The sequence below is a fragment of the Necator americanus genome, chromosome X (genome assembly GCF_031761385.1).
Source record: "Necator americanus strain Aroian chromosome X, whole genome shotgun sequence".
Lineage (NCBI taxonomy): Eukaryota > Metazoa > Nematoda > Chromadorea > Rhabditida > Ancylostomatidae > Necator > Necator americanus.
Window position 1 is genome coordinate 23065452 of NC_087376.1, and position 19889 is coordinate 23085340.

General features: G+C 40.8%; 2 protein-coding genes across 2 annotated transcripts; one reads left to right on the forward strand and one right to left on the reverse strand.

Annotated features, from left to right (window-relative positions):
- Window positions 1–3308: 3308 nt before the first annotated feature.
- RB195_024970 (uncharacterized protein) lies at window positions 3309–3593 on the reverse strand (the record flags this gene model as incomplete). The annotated part of the gene is made up of 1 exon (XM_064212935.1): window positions 3309–3593. One exon carries the CDS (start codon window positions 3591–3593, stop codon window positions 3309–3311), a length of 285 nt encoding a protein of 94 aa, XP_064068816.1.
- A 292-nt stretch (window positions 3594–3885) lies between these two features.
- RB195_024971 (uncharacterized protein) lies at window positions 3886–4221 on the forward strand (the record flags this gene model as incomplete). The annotated part of the gene is made up of 1 exon (XM_064212936.1): window positions 3886–4221. The coding sequence occupies one exon, from the start codon at window positions 3886–3888 to the stop codon at window positions 4219–4221; it is 336 nt and encodes a 111-aa protein (XP_064068817.1).
- Between the last annotated feature and the right edge of the window lie 15668 nt (window positions 4222–19889).

Below are 19889 nucleotides of genomic sequence, written 5' to 3' on the forward strand. Positions count from 1 at the left end.
TTAAAGTCAGCCGTGAAAATAATACACTACTCGGAAGTGGCAAAATGTGTTAAAATTCCGACATCAATTACACCTGATTCGGGAGCAAGGACGAGATTGAGAATAACATGTAGACGACTAGGAACTGCAATATTTTGGCCAACAACGAAACTTTCAAACTTCTAAACGAAGCTTCGGAACGTTCAACAGCGGAGCTGTTGTGTCTGTTCATGTGAACATTGAAGGGGGCTAAAATTATGATTTCAAGTGAAGAACGGAAGAGTTCAAAACTAGTATGAAACTTTTTCCCACCGTTAGTCCTATCCGAATGTGGGAGAGAATATACGCCTATAAACCCTGGAAAATAAGTGTAAAAGGAAGAGAAAAGATCATGATACGACATATCGTTAACCATTTTACGCTTGACTGGACGGATGACCGCAATTTCTTACTAACTAAGCAGCAGACACCTCCATCTTTTTGAAACATCCTGTCTGAGCCAAACACGAAAAATGGTGAATTGATAACTAGTTCAGAATCGGAAATGTTAGAGCTAAGCAATTTTTCAGTAACAACTAAGACATCAGGTTGGTGTTGACAGACGAAGAAGTGAAAAAATTTGATTTGAGTGTTAAATAAAGTACATTTTGACTCTGAGAGAGGGAGGTCCACGCTGGAACACAAGCTCTCCGTCACTGCTTTACGAGGAAGGTCAGAGGTATGTGTGAGCTCCAGCTTCTCACGTGTAGACGACGGTACATTTCTCAGACGAACCTCATACCGTATCTCACAGTCTGTATTCTTCCTACTATCATCATGCTATTGCGTAAAATGTTGAAAAGATCAATTCGACGCAGGAGGTATGCTATAGACAAAGCGTTGGCCGAGCGGAAACGAGAAAGGAGTGAAACTTCGACAAGACTCGGCCTGTTTCCGTTGAACTTGTTCAATCTATAAATTATTTTGGGCAAGCAATCTGCTTCCTGCGTATCAAGCACAATGACCAGTTTTTCTTCAAAGATCTATCAGTATCCCATTCTACTAACCCAGTAATCATAGTACAGTGGCACTTTTTCTCCGCTTCAACTCTATCGGTCACTTTTTGTGTGATTTTTGTCTTTAAACAAAAACCAACTTTTTAAGATCAAGGATCAGTGTTCCGATTCAGAATTTCGTAGATGATTTCAGCATAAGAGAACGTTTCGAAGTCTAGAACTTGAGAGATAGTATCATTTCCATCATTTTTGCTCGAGAATCGAATTGAGATGCGCCACCAGGCTTTTTCCTCTCTTTCTGACGTGGGAGAAGCTACCAAGAGAGCGCTGAGCTGATCCAGACATGACATTAAAAAATCGACAGTGAAGGTTCGCAGAAGAAAGAAAAACGGAAAAGTATACGCAAAACATGAACGAAAGCTCTGAATACAAAAAAAAACGAAGCTAGAGGTTATTAAACGAAAGAGTTGAAGAAATAAAGATACGTGAAAGCTAAAAATAAGAAAAGAAGAGGGAGAACACAGAAAGAAAGGAGAAGCAGCCATTCACGGTCACCAAGGCAGTATTTTCACTGATTACTTGCACGATAGTTTTTTCCTCCTCTTCAAGCATTTGAGCTATTTCTTTCACCATTTCAAGTTCTTAAGCGAAGAAGGAGACGTTTGGTGAAGGGCAAGCCCTTCGCCAAACGTCTCTTTCTTCGCAACTAACTGCGACCATGTCAAGGTGAAATCGCACAGAGGTAGGAGGCACAAATCGCACTTTTTGAGAAAGGAGATATGTGTATTTAAGCGATAATCTAGGATTACAGATAATTCTTACCAGGTTGTTTCGTGTTTCGAGTGCAATATCATATGCGCTTCTCGTATATACACTTATCTTCAGAAGTTTTTGGAATCGATTTCTCGGAACGTGTCGGGAACCATTTCCGTCCAGCTTCGAAAATACTTCAGGAGTGACTCGTAGGTCAACTCTGAACAATTTCGAAAATTGCTCGAATTTTTTCCTTACGGAAACCACGTAGGTTTTACGATGCGTCAGTGCTCAACAAATTGAATTCTTGCGAAGTTATTTGAGAGAGAGAGCTAAAGTTACTCACGAGAACCAGTTTTAGCTGATTTCAATTCTTTTCATAATTCATTCAGTGCTTCAATTCCGATAAATGCTGAATGGATGTCATATTCATTTTTAGCGGGTAGAATTAACTCAGAAGTATTTGGTGAAGGCTAGTAAATAAAAAAAAATTGAGAGTCGGATTGGGGTCGATCCCAGTTACCTTTGTACCTTATTCCATTCTATCCATATTTTGTCCTGATCGTTTGCTTTTCCCTGTAATACAGTGGTGTCAGAGTTGGTTGAATTTTTCCTTTGTTTCCGTCGCATTTTACTTGTTGATTGAACCATATTTCTCGTTTCAGTTCCTCGTTCTTACGCCTACCAGGTAAGATTAGGAAATATGGAAGCAACTGCTAATCTTAATCGTAGGGTTCGTTCTTTTGCTACTGGTCAGACACCAATTTACCAGTAAGTTTGAGGTGTTTCTCACGGTCATAACCTCATGTATGAAAACAATTGATCTCGAATATTTTCAAATATTCTGTTTCGTTATTGATGTTGTTCATTGTTCTTATTGATTGTTTTGTTCGTTTCGTAGTAGAGACATCCTCTGTAGCATCATAAGTTTTATTCCAATATTAAAAAGTTTTGACTTTTGTCGCTCATAATGAGTGAATGCGAAAAAGGAGGAGGGTGTGTAAAAGACGCACGTACGCTTGCATAGGAAGCGGCATCCGAAGATGCAACTCAGGAAGATTAAGTGCAGACGTCATCAGATTGACCGAGACGAGACGGTGCCAGCCACTGAATGCCCTTTATGAAGCTGGAAGGAACCGTTATTAGGAACATGCGACAGTAGAGGAGTTGGTGGAGTTGGCGTCCTCATCAACACGAGTATGGCAAATATCATCGATTCTTTCGAACAGTTGACAAGCAAATTCGGACGTTTACGGATGATAGGATGAATGCGATAGGATGATGCGAGTCAACACCAGCTTTGACTATCTTCGTCGCTAACTCTCCAACATCAGGTTACGATGTAGACGAAGTCGAAGCTTTTTATAGCGACCTGCAGAAGTTCTAGAGAGAAGATCATACCTTCTACAAGGTCATAGTTAGCAATTTTGACGCCAAAATTGACCCCAGAAGAACGCCTGAAGAACTTCACTTTGAAACCCACAGCTTTAATGGAATGAAGCATTCCAAACTAAGACGGCTAAGATCACCCATGGGAACTCGCAATTTCAGAAGCCCTCCTTTCTACGCTGGACGTGGGAGTCACGTGATGGAGGGTACCATAACAAAACTGACCACATCGTCGTCAGTAAAAGGTTCTGCCGGACGGATGTCGTTATTGTGCCAAAGTTTTATACAGGATTGGATCGCATCAAAGCCTCCTTCGAGAAGATTTTCATTCGCATGGAGAGGAAGGAGGTCGCAAAATTTATAGAACGAAGCCCCAAAACTATCATCGACTGATGTCTCTTCGTTCCAATGGTCTGTTTTTGCGGAGATACCACAATGAAGAACACCGACAACCAGTAGGAGCAGCTTGTAGAACATCTCTACGACTGCGCGAAGAATGTTTTAAAACCGCCAAGAGACGTCTATCTCGGCAACTCTAGAATTGAGGTCAGCTAAGAGCTGCAGGCAACCACGAACTTATGTTCGAGCTTGTGAGGCTTAAGGAGAGGCGATAGAAGAGGACCTCAGAGAGAGGAGAGAAGTGGCACTGGCTAAAGAAGGTGAGGCGGGCAATAGCACTCGCTACACCCGTCGAAACGTCGTCAATCGTAAAACAATAATGACCGCTCTCCGGAACCTAGACTGAACAATTGCAGCTCCAAGAAAGGAGATGAAGAAGGTCGTTCTCGACTTCTCTACAGACCTCTTCGACAGCCACGTTAACTTGCCTCTCCACCATATGGAGGAAGATGAACATGTCATTCCAGAGGTCCTCCCTTCCAAAATTCGACATGCCATCATGTCGGTGAAGAATCGTACTTCACCCGGTCCCGACAAAATCAAGTCTGAGCATCTGAAGAACTTCCCGCCGATCCTTATCATCACGCTGGCGAGGCTCTTCACTCTTTATCTGTCGGAATTGAAGGTTTCTAGGCAACGTAAAAGCAGCAGGAGCATGCAGTTGTACAAGAAGGGAATCCACATGACATCGGCAACTGTCACCTAATCTGCCTGCCTACCATTTGTCATGTTCACAAGAGTAATCCCAAACAGGACTGAAAGAGCATTAAAAGAAAGACGGTCATGCGAATAAGTTCAGCACAGTTACCACCTACATGCTGTTTCAAAACTCATAGAATTGTCGCGAGAGAAATACATACTGCTGTGTTTCACTTTCATCGGCGCAAAGAGAGCCTTCGACTGAGTTGAGACGAAAAAACTCATGGAAGCCTTGGACAACCAAGGTGAGCCTATTCCACATACAAAGATAGTTCGTGTTTTATATATCAACTTTAGAACCAAAATTTCCCCACTCCTCTATAATGTTACGATAAACGTGAAGAGTGGGGTTTGACAAGGTGATACAAAGCCACACAGAATATTCAGTGCCACTCTCGAGACCGTAATGCGTGGATCGGAAAGGGATACCTTGGGAGTGAAAGTTGACGATCAGCAAGCACACCATCTCACCTTTTCGTTGATGACATCATTTTGATAACGACTGCTGGTTGAATTTTATGGAACGTGTGAAAATGTTTCGGCTGAACCTGGTCGGGGCGATGTTCATGAGGAACGGATGGATTTCTGCACCCCCATCCACGCTCAACGGAGCTAATATATCTGTATGTTCCAACTATGCATATCCGGGTCGGAAAATTAACACAAACCACCTGGCCTCCGAGGTGGGCAGGCGGAAACGAGCGGCTTGGAAAGCATATAAGAGCATCGACGATGGAGTGAAGAAGGGTAAGAACACCCGATTCCGTGCTCACCTATCCAACATCACTGTTCTTTTTGACCTGACCTACGCTTCGGAAACAGAAAAAAAATGCGGTCAACGTTATAGAAAGCTCAATAGGAAAGCTAAGATGCTGGATGCTAAGAGTACCCCACTTTACGTGAGCGAAAGAGAGATTCAAAGTTCAAAGGAAAGTAAAATTAGGTGGGCCGGACACGTGATGCGTTTCAACGACAATTGCTGGTCCTAAGCTGCGAGCGACTGGATGCAAAGTGAAATCAAACGCAGTGCAGGTACACCGCTGAATCCATGGTCAGATCTCTTCACAAAGTCCTTCAAAGAAAATATGCTTGCAATTGAATTGCATAAACAGGCGGATCTCATCACCTCTTTCACATTTAGTATAAACCTTTCTCTTATTAGATATCACCTACCCGTTCTTAGAGGTCCCTGCATTTTACTTTCGAAAGATAGTTGGGAAAAACATGAGAATTTCAGCAAATTTGAAGTTTTTTCTCAACCGAGACTTAACCTTGAAGTATGAGAATAAGAATAAATTAAGAAAAATTAGAAAAGTAGAACAGAAGTCAAGCAGGAAAAATTCCTCCTTTATAACATTTTTAAAGTGCATTGATTTTCACAAGGTATGACTTGAGTTAGTGGATCTCTTCGAAGTCACATACGCTTTGACGGACGGTCGAAAATTCGAATGTTCGCACTTTTCTTTGATACGTGACTACGGTAGTGCGATTAAAAATTCGCCACCACCTTTAAATGCAGCATCAAGGTAACCTTTCACTGCAAATTTTTATCTCTATAGATGTCCTGATTCTCTCCAAAGCAAGTTTGGAATGCTTCCGGATCGGGACACTTAACACTGATTTTATTAATCAGGACTTGTTAGTTTCCAGCCCTGTTTCAAGATTAGAGATGTGTGTACATGAGCCTTCTTTCTTGAAGCTTTTTGATATAGACTCGGCTAAGGGCAAGCTGCCACTTCACCCAGAACGTTCTTCTTGGGAATTTTGTCGCTGACCGCTTTCACCTTTAGATTAAAACATGCAACTAGATCTCGTCTATCAAAAGTAGTGCGACCGTGTTCTGAATCTTTTTCACTTGGGTTGCGGTTGTACAGATCGAGCATGCTTTATTGTTATCGCAACTATTGTTATCGCATCTCGCATCACACTATAGAACCATGCAACGTGGTCCACCGAAGAAACTTTTAGAATAATTCTTCATCCAGGAAGTCCACTGTGGTCTTCAGCTCCAATCATATAGTCTTTGAGGCTCTTCGTAGTATACAACCCCAATGCTTTCTGCATGAAGAATAAGATTGGGCTCACCTGCTCTAATGTTCGCCTTTCCTAGTCCTGAATGACAGCCAGGTTTCCCTTTGGCGAAATCACGGGATCATAACCAGAGGTCCCATAATTTGTCAAGATCCCTAATCTCAGTACACGATGATGGATGACTAATAGCCGCTCACCTAGTATTTGTTCCTCATCACCTTTCGTGAAAAACCATGCAAAACAGATCTTTGCGTGTCACCCTCAGCTATTGCTTTTGGTTTCTCCTTCTTTAATACTTTGTCCTTCATCAAAGATGATAACACCATGCTGCTGCTTCACAGAATACTCAGATCTAATATAGTAAGTGTGGCACGATCACTTTCTTTGTTCGCTTGTCGTCCTTCAGGTTCGCTTGCTGCATCCTCACTGTCCATGATAAAGATCTGCATACACTGTTGCATCGCTCCTTGTGGTCAGATGGCGCCTATGCGAAGACAGATTTAAGTGTGTACTTCCACCTGCCCGAGCAGTTTCCAACTGCGTGGTTAAAAGGCAACCGCCACAATATTAGCATAGTTTGAATGTTCTCACGGAACTGGATGCTGTGCGAATCGCCAATCTGAGGAGTGTTACTTAGTAACTTCATGTACCAGCGGATTCAGCGTCTCAGAAAATTTAGGGTTACAACTACCTGACACCGCTTCCGATGTAACAGCATTAATTCTTTTGAAATTACCATTTACCAGGCGAAACAAATAGATTCATTCCAAATTTACGTCTAAGTCGCTGACGAACCCTCTTGTTTCCTTACTTTTCTCTTACTTCCCTCCAAGAAGAAGGAGCGCAAAAGAAGTCTTAGTTATCACGGAAACAGCCACATCAGAGCATTCAAGTGAATTTTAACGAATAACGACGAGTTACTGAAAAGTTGAGTCAAAATCCATGTGTGGATAGCAATTTTCTGCTATGAGTGCGGATTGAGAAAAGTTTCCCGATCGTCAAAGCCTTCAACCAAAAAGAATAAAGATGGTTGTTTTACAAGCAAGTTCAGGTCCCATTAGCGGTACAAGGATGGTTTGCAGAAAAGAGGAAAATACTGCAGTCATAATGGTTGGCGATCTTCAACAAACCCGCTGAGATTCAGCCAATAAAAGATAGTAGCTGCTCCTTGCCTGATACAATTCCATGTTAATGAAAAAGCTCGACGATGAGCAAGCTGGCAGCTAGAAGAACATCGTTCCCAACGACGAAAACAGATTTGAATGTGATGCATTCTTTCCTTCAATTATTCATCTTTCAATCTTTCATCAATTCATCTCACCTTTTCAGAATTTTCTCTTCCTCCTAGTTTTTCCTCTTCATTTTTGTAACAGTACTATAAAGTTAAAGTAAAGTTTCTGGCGTTAATCAATCTGCTTGGGATGCCCCCGATTCGAACCTCCGATCGATCGTGCAGATAGCGGAACCTTTAACCGCTGCACTACACTTGCCCGTTACAGTACTATAAAAAACAAAGTGGTTAAGTCGTTGTCTAAATTAGAGACTGACCAGGAATAGCAAATCCACGTTCATGATAATCTAAACAAGTGGTGATCGTTGCTATTAAAATCAGTTCTACGGAGAAGCGCTGGTGAACGTTAAATTTGATCTTGCATTGAGTTTGTATTGGATAGGCATGAGCGGAGAATAGAACCAAAGCATGCTCTTTTGAGCTAAGGAGTACCTCATTTCAAATTCCATCTGTTTTAAAATTCAAAAATGCTCATAGAAATAGGATGTTCTAGTTAAATATTACATACATAAATGTTACATGTTTCATAATGACGTCCCTGCTCTATAAGATGTCTTTTTTCATTTTGTTGGTCCTTGTCTTTGCATTGCACACATCATCCAATTGGTTGTTCGATACCTCAAATAGGTTTATTTGCGTCTTCTTGTTTTGTAGTTCTTTGAAACCTCTTCTGTTTCCATGTTTTTAAAATGTCATTCTTGTTCTTTTTGGAGTTTTTCATGCCTTATCAAAAGCTGCAAGCACACGCCGCAATTCTCTCAAGGTGCTTTAGCACCTCGACTAAACGCAAGCATAGAGGGTGTCACAAATGCTCCGTTTTGTTCACTTAACACTTCTAATGATCTGAAAAGTAGGAATCAACAGAACTAAGAAATCGGAATGCTATATCTTGTGGAGCGAGATATAGCAATCTGATTAGAATTCTCCTATCGAAAACTGTACGATTTTTGCGAATTTTTTCTTTTCTTGTGAATCTTTAAGTTCAAAAATAGGTGGTCGCGAATTTTCCATCAGCCAACCATCCCTCATTAATTAACGAGTGCACAGGTTCCATGTGCCTGATGTGTGAATCTCGAACGTTTTTGAAAGTGCCGCGAAATCTGCTCAAGCATGAGCTGTATGCTCCACGAGACCTGTTTTTGTCTTTGCTATGATATCATAGTAATCATAGCTATCTTATGTTTTCGCAAGTTATCGTGAATACCTACGGTGTCCTCCTTCCACTTTACATCATCGTTTTAGATCTCTCGTTTGGTAGACCTCTCAATTGATTCTCATGTTGATGGAAGAAAAACAGCCAAAACAGTTAAGCACTTGTCTGAGTTCCAAGCGGCAGAATTAGAAAGGGTAACAAAGCAGAATCAACTGCAACTGAAGATTCTGATGGAGTAGTGCCGAAGAGGATGACATCTTTCAGTGAGTGAAGCACTTTAGTCCAGATAGCTGCATTGTGTAAGCAGGTGTAGTTGCTGACTGTCCTGCTCGATTTCTGCAATGTCTTTTTGAGCTAAGAAGTGCGAGATTTTACTGTCTGTAAAACAATAAAACAAAAATTTTGAAACACTTCGAATTACAAGTTACTAAAAACGATGAAATTAGGTGATTTCTTGGCTTATTTCTGCGTTTTGGATATTTTGGTGCGTTTAGGATTAGTGAACTAGCGGTTTTCGTATTATATTGTGTTACTGGCAAAATTGTGACTACACCTCACGACAGATTTTCTTTTGCGGTCGCGCCGCACCAGGGCACATTAGAGCGGAGCAGCCTCGGCGCAAGCTTCTACTGCTTACTATTACTATTGTGAGGCCGCGCAAAGTTAGGTTCATACTTCCTTTTCTGTCGCTTCTTCAATGTCGTTATTCTCATCAGTCTATCTTCGCTTTTTATACTCTATTGCTCGTTTTCAAATTTATTGCTACGTCGCTTATATTAAAGAGATGTGTTTCTTCTATAAACTCTCGTCGTTTTCTCTTCATGTCTTCCTTTCAGCTTCTGACGTCTCTTCAGAATCGTTCTTTACGTAAATGTGGCTTTATTTTCAATACATTGCTGCTCTTGACTCAAGTCTATTGCCACGTTGCCTGTATTTAACAGGTATTTTGCTTCCATAAACTATGTTCTATTTTTTTCAAGGCTTTACGTTTTTGTATTCTCTCATTTCTTCACTGTCGTTCTTTACATCAGCCTGTTTAGAGACAGACGGAAGATAAAAATTTGAAGTTTGGAAAGAAAACAACAGAAGTTTGTAGAAGAAGTACACCTTTTAAATATAGGCAAGCTGTGAGAACTTGAAAAAAAAGCAATAGGGTATCAGAAGTAAAGTTAGACTGATGTGAGGAACAACTCTGAAGAAACGAGATAAGACAGAAACGTAAAGCCATGAAAAGAAAACAGCAGGACCTTATAGAATAAATATATCTGTTAAATGTAAGCAAATAAATATAAGCAAAAGCAAAGCAATTTAAATGGTATACTTCTTCTACAAACTTCTGTTGTTTTCTTTCCAAACTTCAAATTTTTATCTTCCGTCTGTCTCTAAACAGGCTGATGTAAAGAACGACAGTGAAGAAATGAGAGAATACAAAAACGTAAAGCCTTGAAAAAAAATAGAACACAGTTTATGGAAGCAAAATACCTGTTAAATACAGGCAACGTGGCAATAGACTTGAGTCAAGAGCAGCAATGTATTGAATGTAAAGTAACGTTTACGTAAAGAACTAATCTGAAGAGACGACAGAAGCTGAAAGGAAGACATGAAGAGAAAACAACGAGATTTTATAGAAGAAACACATCTCTTTAATATAAGCAACGTAGCAATAAATTTGAAAACGAGCGATAGGGTATAAAAAGGGAAGATAGATTGATGAGAATAACTACATTGAAGAAGCGACAGAAAAGGAAGTATGAACCTAACTTTGCACGGCCTCACAATAGTGAATAGTAAGCAGTAGGAGCCTGCGCCGAGGCTGCTCTGCTCTAATGTGGCCTGCTGTGACGCAAAACTCCTGCAAAACGAAATCTACCCCTATTGTGTTTTAGTGGCTTGTCTGTTTAGGTACGTGACATCGTTGAGAGACAATAGCTGGATCCAGGGTCAAGCGTGTGATGGGATTTTCCTATGGGAGTTTGGAAAAAAAAGGGGAGGGGGGGGGGGTTGCAAAGGAAGGGGGTCGCAAAGGAGTGTGCGGTGGCCAGTTGTGAATGAGGGTAGCATGATAACCAGCACAAAATATCACGTAGTAATTAAATAATTACATACATAACAAACCACTACAGTAGGTAATATTAAATGATTACACAATATATAAATATTACATATTTTGTATTATATTATTATATATATTATATTTATTTCAGGCGTTGGGCAGTGAAATGGAACTATCAACATTTCGTTTTGACAATCCCCAATGTATTAACAATGCAATTATGAGACCACGCAGGTTCGACACTCCACTGAGGCAAATTTGTGTGTATTGTAATTTCTGTGCATACACATTGTTAGGTCTGCGAGATCGCGAATAACTTCGTCATAAGAGGTCGTACTATGTGCTTTGATCAGAATTTGAAAATAATTCATAGATTTTAGATTAGAAATAGAATAGAATAAAACATGAATAAAAACCAGTATTTCAACAGCATTTCAGCAAATTTGCGTCTTCTAGTAAATAACAAGTTTCGCGCATGTGCATCTCCACGATCATGATTCAGATTTTTGAGCCGTTTGGTTCAAACATTTACTGTTTCCAAGTTTTACCCTACTCACGTTCACTCATATTTTTTCCGCTAGAGTTTGAAAGTTTTTGTTTTCTAACCTCATTGTGTGAGAAAGGTCTGGCAACCAAAACGGAATTTATTAAAAGACGCTCTACTCTGCTCTAGAAAAGGCTTATCACTAAACTGAACAAGCATTCCTAACTGGTTTGGAAAGCGATTACAAACATGAAGACATGTGGAATGTATTCGTTGCGCAGAATGTGGGAATTTGGAGTTGTGACAAACAGAAAACTTTCTCAATATAAATTTAATTGTTTTTTAGACTTAGAAAGAGAGTAGTACAAATTCGTTAGATCTCAAGCTGACTTTTTAAAACCCCACTCTAGCCGACATCTGAACGGCGTGTGTTCAAAGTAGTTGACTTGAACAAAACATCGTTGATAACAAACAAATGTTTAGAAAAATGACACTTTCGATAGAAAAACTTGGCTTGACGGTGGATTGTTGTCGTGTTACTAGCGTTGTAAACGAAGTCACTGTTGATTTTGATGACTTCAGATCTTCGCAACCCATATTCGCTGAGTCGTGTGCACCTTCTGATATCTTATACATTGTGCACATGCAACTCTTCAAAGTAGTGATGATACGTAGAGCAATGCGGCCATCTTAAATGTGGCCAGTCGACAAGAACGACAGGGTTATACTGGTTGGAAAATCTGCTTTTGGAGTAGAGCAAATGTTTTAAACCATGTGCATTCTTCGAACTGGATCTACATTTGTTAAATCTATTAAAGTGATCTCGTGCGCTTAGCCGTAAATTAGAGGCTCTAAAACAATTAAAAGATCCTGTGAATGTTCATGCTTTGAAAAGATTCTCTAACGAAAGAAATCGCAGTAAATTCGTCATTTTTGGAAAAAAAGGCCTGCTCTACAATGCATCGTTGCTCACCCGGCATGGCCAAGACTGGAAATTTTATTATATACTCTAAACACCAGGAAGTAAAAAGTGTAACCACAAAAAGTGACCAACAGCGATAGTGAAGTTGAAGTGCATTTGAAGGTCTAAAAAATTGTCCTGTCTCTCGTTTTTTTTTTCTATCGAAAGTGTCATTTTTTAAAACATTTGTTTGTTATCAACGATGTTTTGTTCAAGTCAACTACTTTGAACACACGCCGTTCAGATGTCGGCTAGAGTGGGGTTTTAAAAAGTCAGCTTGAGATCTAACGAATTTGTACTACTCTCTTTCTGAGTATAAATACAATTAAATTTATATTGAGAAAGTTTTCGGTTGTCACAACTCCAAATTCCCACATTCTGCGCAACGAATACATTCCACATGTCTTCATGTTTGTAATCGCTTTCCAAACCAGTTAGGAATGCTTGTTCAGTTTAGTGATAAGCCTTTTCTAGAGCAGAGTAGAGCGTCTTTTAATAAATTCCGTTTTGTGTGTGCCCGAATTTTCTCACACAATGAGGTTAGAAAACAAAAACTTTCAAACTCTAGCGGAAAAAATATGAGTGAACGTGAGTAGGGTAAAACTTGGAAACAGTAAATGTTTGAACCAAACGGCTCAAAAATCTAAATCATGATCGTGGAGATGCACATGCGCGAAACTTGTGAGAAACCTCAATGAAATGATCCACTAAAACTCATTCCTCGAGAATAAAGGGCAATAAGATAGAGACTATCTCGTGATACATATTCTGTCATTTGACTTGTGTTATCCACTCTAGTTATCTGAAAACAGAGAATTATTTAGATTAAAAGTTGTTATAAGAGGGCTGTGTAAAGTGAGAAAATTGCTTTCGATTGATCAAATTTGCATTACGAAAAAAAAGCACGACTTATTCCTCAACCTTCTGCATATAAGGTATATATCATGATATATCATGATATATAATAACGAGCTTAGTCCGTGTGTGTGTGTGCATGTGTGTGTGCGTGTGTGTGTGTGTGTGTGTGTGTGTGTGTGTGTGTGTGTGTGTGTGTGTGTGTGTGTGTGTGTGTGTGGTTTTTTGTGTGTGTGTGTGTGTGTGTGTGCGTTGTGTGTGTGTGTGTGTGTGTGTGTGTGTGTGTGTGTGTGTGTGTGTGTGTGTGTGTGTGTGTGTGTGTGTGTGTGTGTGTGTGTGTGTGTGTGTGTGTGTGTGTGTGTGTGTGTGTGTGTGTGTGTGTGTGTGTGTGTGTGTGTGTGTGTGTGTGTGTGTGTGTGTGTGTGTGTGTGTGTGTGTGTGTGTGTGTGTGTGTGTGTGTGTGTGTGTGTGTGTGTCACCAAATTCGAAAAAGAGGGTGCGACGGGTCCACCCGGCCGGCGTCGGATTGGTGCGCTATGGTCATATAGCTATAAAATGGGTTGCGACGGGTCCTGCGATGTCGGATTGGTGCGCCAGACACCCATAGAAGGGGTGCGACGGGTCCACCGGCGCCAGATACCTATAGAAGGGGGTGCGACGGGTCCACCGGCGCCGGATACCCGTAGAAGGGGTGCGACTGGTCCACCGCGCCAGATACCCATAGAAGGGGTGCGACGGGTCCACCGACGCCAGATACCCATAGAAGGGGTGCGACGGATCCAGTCCACAGGGGTTACACTGGCGCGCCGGCGCCAGATACCTATGGAAGGAGGTGCGACAGGTCCACCGGCGTCGAAATAGTGCGCAATAATTTCGTTTGAATGACGCAAAAGATAGATTGTTGCAGCCGTTTCAAAGCCGTGGCCACGGGCGCTTTGCTCTTCACCTTTATGACTACTCCTGTGTGCCTATTTCCTTCTTCTTTCGCCTCAAGTTTGTAGCATGCCGTTCTCAGAAACTGGCTGCTTAAATAGTAGCAAAATGTTTATGTGATTTGACGTGGAACGTTATCTTTATCAGTAGGATGATGTCTTTCACGTTATTTTATGTTAAAAGATCATTCTGTGATAACTATTGGGGGAAAACAGGAGGAACACCCATACTTCGAGTAATGCTTTCAAATTGTATCTATATTATTCTGGCATCGAAGGAGTGTTTGTAGCTGATGATCGAATATTCTCCAAATGTAGAATTGACGCGTTTGGAAGGAAAACTCCGTAACGTTTCGCCTTAATTTATAATATAAAGAAGAGAAGGAAAGCGTTGTTAAAAAAACACAAATCTAATTTTACAGAAAACACCACTACTATTAACTTTCATTGATCCGTGAAGGGGAGCGAAGCTAAAATTACCGAAAGTCTGAAGTCCGGCTTTAGCCGGACATTCAGACTGTGTGTGTGTGAGAGAGAGTCACCAAATTCGAAAAGGGGGGAGGAGGGTGCGACGGGTCCACCGGCGTCGAATTGCTGTGCCGTAGTGCAGTAGCATCGCGCAGTACTTTTCTGTGCATGTCGCGAAAGGTAAGTGAGACGTTGGCTCGTTTTTTTTTTCACCTCTATGACTACCCCACACGTATATTTCCTTGCACGTTTGCTTCATGTTGGAAACACTCTTTCTTCAGAAAGTGGAAACACCAATGCAAACGGCTGCTTAAAATAGTACCCAAGTAAAATAATATAATATAAAAGATTAAATTAGTAATATAATATAATAGATTAGATTATATAAATTTTCATAAGTAAAATAATATGATGTGAAAATAATAATATGAAAGCTGCTTAAAGGCATCACCCCACGAATCTGAGGTGGTGCAGATTTCAGGTGGAGTATTCGTATACAGGATGGGAGACTACGGAGAGAGGGGTGATTCCGTCCATTTCTTCCCAATTGCCGTAAAAAACGGCCTGGAAGATACGGCTTCATTCGTTTTGGCGCACCATTTTGTACAAGAGGTTCGATTGGAGCGCGCCAGTCTTGTGCGGCGCCGCATCTTCCGGACCGTTTTCTACGGCAATTAGGAAGAAATGGACGGAATCACCCCCCTCTCCATAGTCTCCCATCCCGTATACGAATACTCCACCTGAAATCTGCACCACCTCAGATTCGTGGGGTGATGCCTTTAAAATAGTACCCTTAAAATAGTTACATGATCTGTCGTGGAACGTTATCTTTGTCAGTACGATGATATCGTTCACGACATTTTACGTTGAAACATCATTATGTGATAACTGTTGAGGGAAAACAAGAGGAAAACCCATACTCTGAGTACTACTTTCAATTCTTACCTATATTATATTGGAATCGAAAGTGTTTAGAGCTAAATTTTGAATGTTCTCTAAGTATAGAACTGAGGCGTTTAGAAATAATACTATGAAGCCTTTCGCCTAAATTTATATTAAAAAAGTTGAAGAAAGCGTTGCTAGGAAACCAGTAGTTTTCCTTCATCTAGTTAGTTCAAATAAATTCTCAACTACATGTACATGCAAAGCTCACTTTGACTGTTTATATTTGGAGTACACAACTTCATTTAAGGGATGGATTACTTTTCGAGTCATTCGGTGGATGAAAAATGCAAGTGCACATTTTGGAACATATACTAACAAAGCTGGTAGAGCAGTACAAAATAGCACTTAGTTCTTTTGCTTCATGACAGAAATGGTATCCCAACAATACGTCTTTCTTCTCACTGTTTCCCATATTTTAGGTTTAAACCGAAGCGGTCACTCTAACTGCCGTCCCGCCCATATCCACGTATATTTGCTCATGTCGCTATTCTCGCGTTGTTATAACAACTCACCATCCACTTAGTCCTCGTTGACCTTAGCAGTTCTATATACAAACTCGGCAAGAGTCGTTTTTCTGCTCCTGTTCTGTCGACCACTACCTCCTGTAATGTGAAAGTGCCGATGAGGTGCTATAGTATTCAAATTGTATTTGTGTCGTTAGCAGCAAACTGTTGCTCATCACAAAGCGACTGCGATGACAACGTAAGTCGTTTTGAACGAGTTGGCTTTTTTTTCTAAACGGTCTTTTGCCTTTTAGGGTGAGCGAAACACTTTTCTGTGGTCAATAAGGCATCCAATAAATAATTCGCGAGGATTCTTATTTGGTACTATTCACGTGCCGTATACGGAAGTGTGGGATTGTGGTGAATGAAGTGTTTATCACTCCTAGTTCCTCGAGAAACCGTGTTGTTCTTATAAAGTTCAAATCCACGTTTTCTGCTTAAAATTTATTGGGCATACTAACTGGGCAATTTACTCTTAATTAACTTTAATATAATGTTTCTTCCCACAATCTGGAATCCATGTTCTCTTACGCGCACTTTTTCTTTATATTGTTTTATTCTTGCTAAAATAAAGAGGGAGCGCAGTTCTGTCTCAATTGTTTAGGCTGTTCTACGCTACCCTTACGGCTTCACCTCTGACTAAGCTATTCGAAGCAATGTCAGTGTGAAGCTTCAGTTTGCAGTCACCAGCTGCGGTTCGATGAGTATGAATTGAGGAACAAATGCGCATTTGAGAATAAGCACTTGCACCTCGTGTGCACTGTTCTGCGTAACTAATTCAGCGTGAAATAGGTTAGAAAAAGTGTTATCCTCTCTTAACCCTCTCAGCTGTGCAAACAAAGGAATCCAAACCAAACTAACTTAACTGGCGTTCATAGTAATAATGTACTTAAACGAAGAAGAAGATAGTCGGCATTCGCGGGACACGGAGAAGAACAACCAATTAGTTTGACATGAAAGCCCTCGTGATGGGTACCGATTCTTCAGAAAACTGCGGAAACAACATCGAAACAATTCAGACGAAAATAAGTAAAATCCAACTTGAAGAGTACTTGCTTGTTTTCCAACCGGCTAAGTTCAGAGCGCAAAAGCAACGTTTACGTATAAACATTGTGTTTTCAAGTCTCGTAGGGACAGCCTTCAGCAGTATTGAAATTTGGCAATATTTTGCAATATTTTGCAATATTTTGCAATATTGTGAATGCATGCATGCATGCATACATACATACATACATACATACATACATACATACATACATACACACATACATACATACATACATACATACATACATACATACATACATACATACATACATACATACATACATACATACATACATACATACATACATACATACATACGTACATACATACATACATACATACATACATACATACATACATACATACATACATACATACATACATACATACATACATACATACATACATACATACATACATACATACATACATACATACATACATACATACATACATACATACATACATACATACATACATACATACATACATACATACATACATACATACATACATACATACATACATACATACATACATACATACATACATACATACATACATACATACATACATACATACATACATACATACATACATACGTACATACATACATACATACATACATACATACATACATACATACATACGTACGTACGTACGTACATACGTACATACATACATTCGTTCATTCATTCATTCGTTCATTCATTCATTCATTCATTCATTCATTCATTCATTCATTCATTCTATGAATGAGGTGGCGGCACTGGAGCAGCGGCAGCAGCTCGCCACATCAGCAGCAGATTAGGCGAGGGCACCACTACCATCAGGACCGTAAAGCCCTGGTTCGCTCGTTTCGCAAGCGGAAACACCGACTTCGAAGACAAGCCCCGGTCGGGGCGCCCCCACACTGTCGAAGACTCCGCCATTCTCGACGCTGTCAAAGAGGATTCGAAGATCAACACTCGCAGTCTTACGACGAAACTCGGGTGTAGCCATTCAACAGTCGTCAGTCACCTCCAGCGCTCTTCTACAGAAAAATGTTGGCTCTGCGGATCCCTCATACCAATGACGAATGGCACCCGGTTTACCCGAGTATTCATCTGTCAGATTCTCCTTCTTTGCCAGCATCGAAAGGAGTTTCCCGAGGATCTCAATACTGGAGATGACAGTTGGGTTTTCTACGACTCTAACGCGAGCCGTACTGTGTGGACGCAAGACAGCCGACGCCGCCAACGCAAGAGAAATCGGACCTCCACCTCAAGAAGTGTCTCCTTTGTGGCTTCTTTGATTCGAAGGAAACACTTTTTATTAGCTGCTCCCACAAGGCCGCACCATCACCGATTCGCTAATTAGCCCCAGAAGCTCACATCGGTTGTTCGAAAAAACGGCCGGGGCGAGCTTCGGTGCACCTCCTCCACGATAACGCTAGGCCCGTCTAGCTAAGCAGACCCATGAAAAACTGGAGGAGTTACGTTGGGACAAGGAGCCCTATCCCCCCTATTCTTCCGAGGTTGCCCCCTCAGACTACCACTTAATCCGGCCCCTTAAGGCTTTTCTACCTAAGAAAATTTTCATCAAGTTTGAAGAAGTCGAACGGGAGGTCAGCTACTTCATCTCACAGTCTCCTCCTTTTTGGAGAAAGGGATCGCTGATCTGCCCATTAGAATGGACACTGTTGTAATTAATAATAGTGATTATATTATTGATTAATTTCTATTGTAAGCTGAGTAGAAAAAATAAAGCAGAAAAGTGACAAATGGTGACAAGACTTTCTGTCCAGCCTTATACACTCATTCATTCATTCATTCGCTCATTCATCATTCATTTGTTAAGTCTCGCCGTTCTGCTTGTTTTGCTCCCTCTTTCTTATCATAATGAATTTAAAAGATTCTTTTTAAATGAGAACAAAAGTTTACGCACTAGGAACGAATGGCAACAAAAATTCTCTTCGAATTTTTCGTACGTCATGATATCAAATAGATGCGCCTGAAGGCAGATGTGGTGGTAGGGGTTCCACTCCATATTTCTGCTTTCTGGGGCTCAGATTGCTGCGGCTGTGCTAGAAAGCAGTATGATTGGATGACACGCATCAAGCGGTGCCATTCAAATGTGTTTGCACCATAAGGTAATGAGAGGAATTAGCGACGTCGTGTAGATGCGTCGCAACCAGGAAGTAAGAGGGAGAATGGACGGGGGTAAGACGGGTATTACGACATTATAGCGCGTCAACGTTGGAAAGCAGTAAGATGAAGTGTGACGCTTCCCCTGCATGGTGAATCACCGAAATGTACTCTTCCGTATGCCAATTCATCGTTACACTACGTTATACGCAACTTGCTTGCTAGATGATTACCTCAGAAGTTATACGCATGCAGGCGTCCCCTTTAGTAGGAGTCAGCTGTTTACGTGATCTGATGTACGACTGTTATCTTTATCAATATGATAATGACATTCACGTTATTTAACACTATCACACCATTCTACATCAACTGTTGGGGCAGAATACGAGAAAAGCTCAAATGCTATAGCGGTAAGTAAGGAATATCATGCGACAAAATTATGGTCTTAGGTTGTCATATATGTATATGTGTGGAACGAAACATCATAGAACAGAGGAGCAGACTCCACGTTGACGGCGTTGGAATCAGCGCAATTATTGGTGCAGCAGTATCGAGCAATAATTCCGAGCGGATTCGTCAGAAGGGGAATGAGTCGTGATAAGCTGTTTCATAGCTGTGATAACTGCATGTGTTGCTTTTCATCCCTATGTATTCTTCCGCATGTTTTTTTTTCCTGCACGTGACCCTCAGGTTGATGACATCTTCCTTCAGAAAACAGCTGTTTGAATAGCAGTTAACAGGTTACTTGATTTAATTGTTGGAGAGAAGGACGAGAAAGTCTAATACATCGACTAATGTTTCTAAATTGCAGCGATAAAAGAATATA